This window comes from Rhincodon typus, unplaced genomic scaffold (assembly GCF_021869965.1).
Source record: "Rhincodon typus isolate 14 unplaced genomic scaffold, sRhiTyp1.1 hic_rhity00001011, whole genome shotgun sequence".
NCBI classification, from domain to species: Eukaryota; Metazoa; Chordata; class Chondrichthyes; order Orectolobiformes; family Rhincodontidae; genus Rhincodon; species Rhincodon typus.
The window spans coordinates 22,770-34,448 of record NW_025966649.1 but is presented as its reverse complement, the minus strand read 5'-3'; the positions used below and the strand labels follow the sequence as shown (position 1 = coordinate 34,448).

Here is an 11,679-nt window from a genome sequence, read left to right as displayed (position 1 = left end):
AATAACTTAGGATTTTCCTTTATTTTATCTGCCATTATTCTTTCATGCCTGCTTTTTGTTCTCCTAACTTCCTTTTTAATTTTTTCCCTTGCACATTATGTGTAAGAGTGAGGGTTATGATTCACGAAGATTTGTATTGTAGATATTAATTAGATTACCTTGGTTTTTTTTTGTGTTCTGCTGTATTATTTGTAATAAATTGACAATTTTTTATGTTAAGCTTGGTGTCCAAGATCTGTTAGTTGTAAAGTCTCGTTGGGAACAATTAGACAGTCTGTTTTAATTGCAAATCCAGTGATGGTTAGGCTGATTTGATTTGCTATCTCTATGTCGTAACAGTAAGCACCAAAACAATGCTTACTGCCTCGAGTTTACATGAACCATTGCAAGGAATGGAGGGAAAAGGTTGTACCTCCTTCCAGCTTGCATCATGTGTTCAAACCTACACTCTTCCCTGCTCTTTTTTAACACTTACTTGGTGCAATCAATTTGATCTATTAAAAAAGGCTCGCTATATAGTTGTTACTCTGTTTACGCGTTCATTCCTTTACAGATGGAAGGAGAGCTATATGGCCATTCATTTAAAGGACCAAGGGCAAACAAGCCAGCAGATTGAAAATGCTAAAGCTTTCATTAATTATCGACTCTATGGACCAGGCAGCAGGAGAAGCAGTGGTAACTATTTTTGCAGTTTACTCCAGAATTTCAATTTTCATTTGCCTTTCATGTGTCTTAATAATGTTTCTATGTTTTGTATTTTTAAATAACAGTCAATGAATACTTCTCACTAGCAAACAAGAAAGCAGAAAAGAAAAAAGCTGCAATGCTGTTTGTTAATAAATCCTAGGGTAAGAAACCTTAATATAACCTACAGTTGGTAGCTCTAAAGTAATAGACTGCATAATTGTGGAAATTAGGCAAGTGTGTAGCAAAAACAGAAGTATTAATGGAGGATTTTAACTTTAACATAGGTTGGAAGCGGCAGACAAGCACGTGTCAGAAAGGTAGAGAATTTCTGCCGTGTGTCAAGGATTATTTCCTACAACAAAATGTCCTGGATGCCACAAGGGGACAGGCAATATTGGATTTAGTAATGAGCTGGATTTAATTAGTAACCTAATTGTGCATGAACATTTATCAATTAGTGATCATAACAAGATCGAGTTCAGTATAGTGTTTGAAAGTGAAAAGCCCAAATCAGCTACTAGAATTTTAAATGTAGGATGACCGACTTTAGTGAGATGAGAGACTGTCTATAGTAAACAGAAAAAATCTGCTTCTTGAGTATTGTTGGAGCTGCACTTATCTAAACAAGTATTCCATCATATCCCTGATGATATGCCTTGTGGATGCAAGACAGGTTTTGCAAGTCAGGAGATGTGTGACTCACCACAGAATTCCCAGTCTCTGCTCTGGTACAATATTTATAAAGCTGTAATACAGTCCAAGGCCACGTGGCCACTGTCGGAGCAACCACGGATGACGTCACATCCTCCGCCGCCAGGTACACCACTTCCGGGACAGCGAACACCATCAACACCGCTGCTGATGCCATGGCCTCCATTTCCGAGGCCAACACCATAGACACTGAGGATGCACCTACCGTCACCGCTGCTGCCGCCTCCTACCCTGCTCAGCCCATCACCGACGCAACTCCGCCCACCGCTGACACTGACGCAACTCTGCCCGCCACCGCCGACGCAACTCCGCCCACAGCTGACACTGACGTCGCTCTGCCCACCGCCTCCACAGCCAGCAGCTCCAGAGGAGACAGCAGCACCGAGCCCTGCCGAGTCTTCACCATCCCCCCAGACCTCCCCCTTACTGAGGACGAATGGTCAGTCCTCAGTAAAGGGCTCACCTTTGTCCCCCTCTACCCACACATCAACGAATACCGGTCATGTTTGGATATAGAGCAGTTTTTCCTCCGCCTCCGCACTTACTTCTTCAACCGTGAGCCTAACCCTCCCTCTACTGACCCCTTCTCCCGCATCCAACACACCCCCTCCTCCTGGACACCACCCCAAGGCCTCCTACCCTCCCTCGACCTCTTCATCTCCAACTGCTGTCGTGACATCAATGGCCTCAACCTCTCCACCCCTCTCACCCACTCCAGTCTCTCCCCCGCAGAAAGTGCAGCCCTCCACTCCATCCGCTCTGATCCCAACCTCGCCATAAAACCCACGGACAAGGGAGTTGTAGTATGGCGCACTGACCTCTACATCGCTGAGGCCAGACGCCACCTCTCCGACACCACCTCCTACGGCCCCCTTGCTCATGACCCCACCCCCGACCACTAAACCATCATCTCCCAAACTATCCACAACCTCATCACAGCCTCCAACCTCATCGTTCCCCAACCCCGCACCACCCACTTCTACCTCCTTCCCAAAATCCACAAACCTGACTGCCCTGGTCGACCCATTATCTCCACCTATCTGGACTCTATTTTCTCCCCCTTGGTCCAAGAACTCCCTACCTACGTCCGTGACACCACCCACGCCCTCCACCTCCTCCAGAACTTCCAATTCCCCAGTCCCCAACACCTCATCTTTACCATGGACATCCAGTCCCTATACACCTGCATTCCCCATACAGATGGCCTAAAGGCCCTCTGCTTCTTCCTGTCCCGCAGGCCCAACCAGTCCCCCTCCACTGACACCCTCATCCGCTTAGCTGAACTCGTCCTCACCCTCAACAACTTCTCTTTCAATTCCTCCCACTTCCTACAGACAAAGGGGGTGGCCATGGGTACCCGCATGGGCCCAAGCTATGCCTGCCTCTTTGTATACACCTCCTCCCACCCACCTTCCTGCAAAAATGCCATCCCTTATTCCCAATTCCTTCGCCTCCGCCACATCTGCTCCCAGGATGAGGCATTCCACTCCTGTACATCTCAGATGTCCTCGTTTTTCAAGGACCGCAACTTCCCCCCCCCCTCAGTGGTCGAGAACGCCCTCGACCGTGTCTCCCGCATTTCCCACAACTCATCCCTCACATCCCCTCCCCGCAATAACAACCAAAACAGAATCCCCCTTGTCCTCACATACCACCCCACCAATCTCCGGATCCAACGCATCATCCTCCGACACTTCCGCCATCTGCAATCCGACCCCACCACCAAAGACATTTTTCCCTCCCCACCCTTATCTGCTTTCCAGAGGGGCCACTCTCTCCGTGACTCCCTTGTTCGCTCCATACTCCCCTCCAGCCCCACCTCACCCGGCACTTTTCCCTGCAACCGCAGAAAGTGCTACACCTGCCCCTACACCTCCCCCCTCACCCCCTTCCCAGGCTGTAAGAAGACTTTCCACATCAAGCAGATGTTCACCTGCACATCTGCTAATGTGGTGTACTGCATCCGTTGTTCCCGTTGTGGCCTCCTCTACATCGGGGATACCAAGCGGAGGCTTGGGGACCGCTTTGCAGAACACCTACTCTCAGTTCGCACTAAACAACTGCACCTCCCAGTCGCGAACCATTTCAACTCCCCTTCCCATTCCGCAGACGGCATGTCCATCCTGGGCCTCCTGCAGTGCTACAACGATGCTACCCAAAGGTTGCAGGAACAGCAACTCATATTCCGCTTGGGAATCTTGCAGCCCAATGGTATCAATGTGGACTTCACAAGCTTCAAAATCTGCCCTCCCCGTACCACATCCCAAAACCAGCCCAGCTCGTCCCCGCCTCCCTAACCTGTCCTTCCTCCCACCTCAAGCCCCGCCCCCTTGTCCTGTCCGTCCTCCCTGGACTGACCTATCTCCTTCCTACGTCCCCACCTTTACTGGCTCCATCCCCGCCTCTTTGACCTGTCTGTCTCCTCTCCACCTATCTTCTCCTCTATCCATCTTCTATCCGCCTCCCCCTCTCTCCCTATTTATTTCAGAACCCCCTTCCCCTCCCCCATTTCTGAAGAAGGGTCTGGGCCCGAAGCGAGAGCCTTCCTGCTCCTCTGATGCTGCTTGGCCTGCGGTGTTCATCCAGCTCTGCACCTTGTTATCTCAGATCCTCCAGCATCTGCAGTTCCTACTATCTCTGTTACAATATCCTTCATGTTCTGCTCTTTGAAATATTGGCCTTAATTTTGCTCTGACGCAAAGAACTCTCATCCACCATTCGCATCGGTGTCTCATCCCTGGTATCCAAAGGATGCAACATTTGGAAATGTGTCTGAAGGTTGACAACAAATCATATTAAAGGATCCTTACTGTCACACAGATTCTAAATTAGAAAATGATGTACAGAATGCAAAATAAGGGTTGGAAAATGTAGATAGGATTAAGGAAGTGAGCTGAAAGGGGCACAAAAGTTTATTAAAATTCTAAAAATCTTATGTTAATTTTCTTCATTGAATAAAATTCCATGTTAAATTTTCAGCACAAGAGAAGTTGCTGGTAAGTAGTTATCACCTACCATGTGTTCAAATCTCATTAACACCCTAGTGTCATTTTCTTCAGCTTTTTTTTTTAAAACTGCAGAGCTAGTGGCCAAGTACAACTGCAGTCATTTCAGTGCTGGGACTGTCCATTTTGTGAATGACTGAAATGTATCGATTGCAAATTCTGGACTTGAATATTGTGCATTGTGTAGAAGTTGCTGTGTCCTTCCTAAATCATAACAATTCAGCACTGATGGTAGTTTTATTTGCATGCCCCAAGGATTTGTAGCTTTGCACGGTTTTTATTTTGCTTTTTAATCAAAATAACTTTTTTTTTAGAAGCTGCTGCGAAGTTTTGTAAGTTTACGGATTCAGATTCACTCTTCCGCTGGGAAATAAGGGAATGGAGCTATTAGGAAAATGGAAGTATACATGGGGCTCAAATAGAAGAAGAAATGGGAGGTCTCTTGGACTGGACACTAGCATTTATGTGCTGAATTAATTAATCTTGAAGAAGCTGTATGCCATATTTGCTGTAATAGTTCGTTAGTTTGATGCTATGTTACGAGATCATACTGTGTAATAGCTGTCAGTTGTCACGTTAATAAATTAGGGTGGTTTGAAACGTTTCTAATATTGTGTATAATGTGTTCTCCATAAAATATTTAATGCAGATGTTAAATTCTTCGTATGGGCTCTCTTTTACTTTCAAGTTAATTTGTAAGAAATATTGGAGGCTTAAACATTTTAACCGAAGTTTAAAAATTAGTGGGTTAATTTACAATCACAAGTGTCAAAGTCAAAAGTGGTTCACTGTTGTTTTTGGAAGAAAACTTGTCAATCATGTGGTCGTACGTGACTAACTCAGTCAAAGCAGCTAAGACTGGGCAATAAGTACTGGTCTCAACAGCAACACCTGGGCCCTACATTTTTAAAAAAAATTAGGTCTCATCCAAAGTGGGTCAGCTGATTTGTAGAATGAGTTTTTGTACCAATTTGGGAACACTTAATTTCCTCTAATAATTACTTGTTGAAGAATATCCTGTTAGGCCCAGCTCAACAGTTTTAGCAGTCAAGAAAAACAATGCTTTTCCTCAGTGTCCTAGCAATTCTACTTTAATTTACTTTGTTCGTTTTGCACACCAAGTAAAAATATTTTTGATTTCTTATAATTCTGCTAGAGTGAAACATTTGAGATTTTGCTTTTCTCTTGCTTTACTTTCACAAATTGGGCAATCATATTTGAGACAAAGTTTTGAAGCTGTTTCATGTTCAGGATAGTAGCCAGTCTGAGTCTCACACAGCATGAAAGAACAACGGTCTGTCTTTCAGTTTCAAACTTTTCTAGTGAAGATTGTTAGTTCTAAGGAACGGTACATAACTCTGATTTTGTCTTCACAGATGCTGCCAGACCTGCTGAGCTTTTCCAGCAACTTCTGTTTTTGATCCTGATTTACAGCATCTGCAGTTCTTTTTAGTTTTTAAAATGAAAATTGAGAATTGTCTGTTGAAAAAGAAACATCTTAAGGTGTAAGACCTCTTGTAAGTCATCATGAAATAGCACTGACCACTGCTGTAGCTTTGTGCAAAGTCTTTTAAATTTCTAGGTTGAAATACTGACTTAGCTTGAAAACTGTTAATGTGTTTTGCTGATGACTCCAAGCAGTGCACATAAATGAGGAAACTAAATATTGAATCAGTTTGCCTCAGGATCAAATAAAGCTAAGTATTCAATAAATTTTTTATTCTGTGCACTGCAGAATTTTTCCATTTGTCCCATAATGCCAGGTTTTGCCTCTGCACAAAAGGAACAGCCATCCATTAATATTCTTGCTTGATTACATTTAAATATTCAATCTTCCCACCTCTCAATTGTAGTGCGTTCCAATTTTGTATATTTTCCAAATGTTCAGGACTTTTCTCAAAGACAGAATTGAAGACAGTCTTTCAGTTCTTTGAACCATTTTCAGTGAGGTACAAATAGCATTACTACTAAAAAGTCTGCAGCAGAAGCCAAATGGTATGGAGTCGTTTTGTAACCATCATTGATATATTTCTTTTCCCCATTGATAGGTTATGCAGAATTTTTTTATTCCAGAACTTGTCATACATAATCACATCTAGGCCATGTAACAGGGTCTCCAATCTGTAACTTGAGCACAAGTTCATTTCCCAACTTCTGCTCCCTTGTCTCTTATTGGACACATTGTATTCAGCTGCTGACACATGCCATTCTCGACTGCAAGGTAGTTTATAGCATCAAATTAACTGCTTCCAATTTGGCACTTGTCAAAGATACTTAGTATTGTAAACAGAAAATGCAAATAGAGAAACAAAGCAAGGCAAAGTTCCAGCCTATTATTTTCCATGATGGTGTTTTCTGAAACATTACGCAAATGTCCCTCAACTAAATGTGAACTTCTGACATCAAAACACTGTTCTAGAAGTACAATAGTTTATATCTTTTTTACAAGTAATAACATGAAGGTGACTTTTATTTTCCTCAATTGCCATTTGATTTGGCCTGGTTCATCTACATGGGCATGCCTTTCATTCTGAAGCCAAGAATTTTGTTATACAGTACTGTCAAGACTCATCATATATTTTATCCAACTAAAACAGCAAACTCAGCTTATCATTCAATTCTGGGTAATCTAAAACAGTTTGTGGGGGGGGGAACGGAGGTGGGGAGCACAGAAGCTATCGATTCCTATCAGGATGTTAAAGCATACAAGTCTGACGGTTTGCGACGATAGTAGCATGTAGATATAAAGTTATAACCTGCATAAAATGTTCCATCTGAAAGATGTCAGGTTGATACTGTAGTTCACCAGATGTATTCTTAAACCTGTTTCACTTTAGATTTTAAGTGAATGGGAGGTTCCTATTGTGATTACATTTTCAAATGAGATCAAAAGTTGAAAGTGTATAGGATATTCTTAAATAAATAAACTGCACAATTTAAATTGGCTTTCACCAAACTGTAATGCTACCTATGGGGATAGTAGAGGCAACATGGCCAATGGATAAATTTCAAATAGCAGACATGTAAAATATCCTCCTTCACTGCTGTATGATTGTTTTAACAGACGTTGATTGAAGTGAAACTAACTAATTGAAATTCATAGTGGTATGGAGTCTACAATGGCAAATGGATCTTTCATTTAACTTCATAAGCCTTAGCAATACATTGAAGAGCCAGCCTACATTACCTTGTTCTGTAGTGTGCCTTGAATCTACAACCTTAAACCAAAGATGTAATTCTGTGCCAAATTATCATTATCATCTTTAAACTCCAGTCATACTTTTACAAAGTACCCAAAACCACTTTGAAGGTACAGATAGTTACTTTCCAGATGAGGTGCTGAAAAGTTAAACCATGTTTTGTTTTGTTCAATGTATTTCCTTTCCGAACCTACAAATGAACATTTTTGGGGACCACACAATTTTATATCCAGTAAAATATTTATGTAATAATTTATTACCACACATTCTCTTTAGTTGCAAGTTTTCCTGGTTTAAAAAATTACAATGATAATCACCACAATTTTTACAGCAGGTGGTTAGGAATAAAGGTTCATGGAACCAGTCTTCAATACAATATCATCATGAATTAATATACACATTGCAAATAAACTTGGCATTTTTCAGAATCTCAGGATGTCCCAAAGCATTTCACAGCTAATTATTTTGAAGTTACTTTCCTTACAAGGCAAAGTCCACAAACAGCACTGATAAATGACCAGACAATCAACTTTTAGTGGAGTTGGCTGGGCTGTAACTATTGGCCAACATTGAAGAATTTACAATTGCAAAAAAACAAAAGCCACTGGAAATAAACTGTTCCGATTGTCACCACAATGACAAAAGCAACTTCAATTGATTTGTTTTGGATTAAGGCGATGTAAAAACGTAAATCCTTCAAAAGACAAATGATTTAGAAATAACAGACAGTAGGCTACAAAGCAGCCTGACCTGCAATGTACAGCTGATTTTAATAAAGTATTTAAAATGCTTGAATACTGTATTAAAGTATTTGCTTCAAAGAATATACATTACAGTAAGTAATGAAGTCTGTGATGATTGCTAAGTGAAATCAACACCTAAGCCTCAAAAGGTTTTTAGCAACTTAAAAACTTTCTGGATGATATAGTGATGTGGTTTGTTGTGCACAATTTTAAGAAGTTTCCATTTTCAGCATGTAGACAATGCTATTTAACAAGTAAATAAACAGTACCCATTTCGATAGATTTAAATCTTTAATAGCTGATTAATTATGATTCATACATTTGTTTATTGCAGTATAGTACTCACTCAAGCACTGCTTAAAAATGCAGAGTGTACAAAGTTTAAATTAAGACATTGCAGATTTTGACTAAGTATTTGGTTTAATATAAATAATGTCATTATCACACAATGTGTTGACAAGTACTTAACACTGTTATTTTACAATGGTTAAAATGATGGTTGTAGAATGTATTTCTCTGCATTTAAACAATGTTTGGAGAGAGGGCAGGGGAAACATGGAGAGCATGTGCACACAGACAACCTGGTGAGATTAAAAGAACACTGGGACCAATACGCTGCAATCGATCACAAGTGTTGAGACTGTCCATTCAACTCCTGAGTGATGAAGATTTACAATACTCTTATGAGGGAAAAGAATTCACTCTCCCTCCATCCATCTATACGTAAAAGATCTACCAAATTACTCAAGCATTTAACTTTTTTGATGTACATCAGAGGGATGGAAAACATTTTTAACCATTTTGTATTAGACATGCTCACCATTGGGGATCCACTCACACAACAGCAATTTTAAATTTTGGTTTATCACAAAAGATACATTTTAATAAAGTACAAAAAACCTAGTTTTTTGGTTTAATCTGTAACTAAATACTTTTATTCACACATTCTCACTTTAATTTTGATTAAAGCACTTCTAACTTTAAGCCAATTAGTTTTTTTCCTCCAAATATTTAAGATTGAATGACATTGTCCCATATGATAGATCGTTTATTTTAGCTGAAGTCTCAATCAGCCCAATTCAGATGAAAATCTTTTGACATGTTTGAGGAATTAATAAGGAAGCACAGTTATGTTCCACTGAAACAAATATACATACTACACTGTTACAACTCCTCCGGACATCGCTATAAAAAAAAATGCAAAACATGTCAATGAACTGTGCATATAAGTTAGAAAACAGCTGGACCATGCTGTAAACTAGGAAGCAGAAGTAGAATGACATTTACAATCTGTCCCCAAAAGATCAATGGAAATTAAAAGTCAGTTTCCCTTGAGCAGACCTGGTTCTGAAAATGGTCACAATAATATTAAAGGTGGCTCCGAGATGAGCTGTACAAATGCATAGCTAGTGCAAATATTCTTCCACTGTGGCAAATGCACAAGAACCAATTCCCAATCGGGCCATCAGCTCCAAACACTTCGAAGCCTGCCCAATGGCGAGAGCAAGTGGGGGTTGCTTTGGCAGATTGTGAGACTCTGTAATAAGAAAAACAAAGTAAGTAAAAACCAAAAGAACTGCGGATGCTGTAAATCAGGAACAAAAACAAAGTTGCTGGAAAAGCTCAGCAGGTCTGACAGCATCTGTGAAGGAGAAAACAGAGTTAACGTTTCGGGTCCGGTGATCCTCAGAACTGATGGTGGCTGGGAAAACGTCAGTTTATATGCATAAAATAGGGAGGTGGGTGGGGTAGGGAGTAAACGATAACAGAGCCCAAAGAGAGAGAAAGCAACTGCTTTGTCCAACTGTCTAACAATCAGGCTCGAAGGGTGAATAGTTGTTTAATGGGGACTGTCCCCATTAACAACTATTCAGCCTTCCAGCCTGATCATTAACAACTCCTTTCTCCAACTGTCTCTCTCTCTTTTTCGGCTCTATCCTATCATTTACTCCCTACCCCACCCACCTCCCTATTTAATGCATATAAACTGACGTTTTCCCAACCACCATCAGTTCTGAGAAAGGGTCACCGGACCTGAAACGTTAAGACAAAGCAAGTGTTATTGCAGCTTCAATATATTGTCAATTTAGGGATTGGTTCTGTAAAATTGAAATGACCAAATACCCGCAAACACACACTACTGTATTACACAAAATTAACATCCTGCACATAGCAATTGATAAAAACTAATTATTGTTCTTCTGATCATAAAAAAAATTGGCCATAACATCTTATTTGTTTAAGCAATAGTGACACTGAATGCTTTTGCATGCTTTTCCAAATGGAAGCTTATGTGATGTGACCTCCATCTGCGTTAGAAGCTCCAGATTCAACACCTTCTCCAAGACTTGATGGCAAAGTGAAAACTTAAGACCAACAGGACTTAAGTCTTCTCTAGGGCTGAGTCTTCTGGTTGTAAAGTAAGAATCTTTCCAAACTGCTAACTTGACAATTAGGCACAAGTGTTTAAAGCCGATTTGCATTTCCACCCTCTTCCAATTAACATGTTAATATTCCTCCCACAATTTTTAAATTTCATTCAGATAATTAACATTTTTGGACAGCATTACTGTAAATTAAAGAATTCAGTGTAGGATGCTCAAAACTGGGATTTTGACAATCACATTCATTAGGACAGATTTTCTTTTAAAGATTCAGGTCAATTTTGGAGGTTAGAACTTTTTTTTTTAAAAATGGGACTTCAACCACAGGATGGCAGCTCCATGGTTTCAGCTCTATTTGTTGATTCCTTTTCAAGATTTTCAGGATCTCAGAGGCGTGATAATCCCTTTTCTTCCTCCCCAAAACTGATTTCTGCATTTAGATAACTTCGTAGGTACAAGACCTGACCCACAATAACTGCAAGGTCAGGGATAATCTTTTAAAGGGTTCTAAACATACCATTAACATCTAGATCTTGGAACAATACCAGAATAAATGCAAGTATTGTTCTTGCAATCATTCCAGTTGGATGATCTCAGTTGATCTCAATTTACAGCATACAGCAATCAAAATCTATCTCCATTCCTACCTCAATATACAATGGGCCAAATCTCTCTGGAAGTATATGTTTACCTCTATTACGGCTATGGCATATTTGAGTCCCACAATAAGTCTAATGTCAATTTTGCAGGTGCAGAATGGTAAGGGTGGTCTACAGTACTATAGAAATATTTTATTAATTTTTGCTGGGAAGATCAATGTTAGGAGAAAGTTCCTATAATCTTCCAATCCCTCCTCTTCATTTAACATTAATCTCTTTTGTATAATGATGGGTTGTGGGAGTTTGGAGGAAGACAGTTTAAGAGATAGTAGGAACTGCAGATGCTGGAG

At 40.5% G+C, this 11,679-nt stretch overlaps 1 protein-coding gene and 1 long non-coding RNA gene across 2 annotated transcripts in view; one reads left to right on the top strand and one right to left on the bottom strand.

Annotated features, from left to right (window-relative positions):
* The first annotated feature begins 518 nt into the window (after positions 1-518).
* Positions 519-5,007, top strand: LOC109925919. Its single transcript, XR_002260111.2, has 3 exons — positions 519-675; positions 771-848; positions 4,718-5,007. It is a non-coding gene; the product is annotated as an uncharacterized LOC109925919 (long non-coding RNA).
* Positions 5,008-6,448: 1,441 nt separating this feature from the next.
* LOC109934156 (ran-binding protein 9-like) overlaps positions 6,449-11,679 on the bottom strand; it is a gene marked incomplete at its 5' end in the record, with an annotated part of 27,937 nt that continues 22,706 nt past the window's right edge. The window contains one exon of the mRNA XM_048592323.1: positions 6,449-9,883. Coding sequence (XP_048448280.1) covers positions 9,753-9,883 — 131 coding nt within the window. The remainder of the gene's footprint in view (positions 9,884-11,679) is intronic.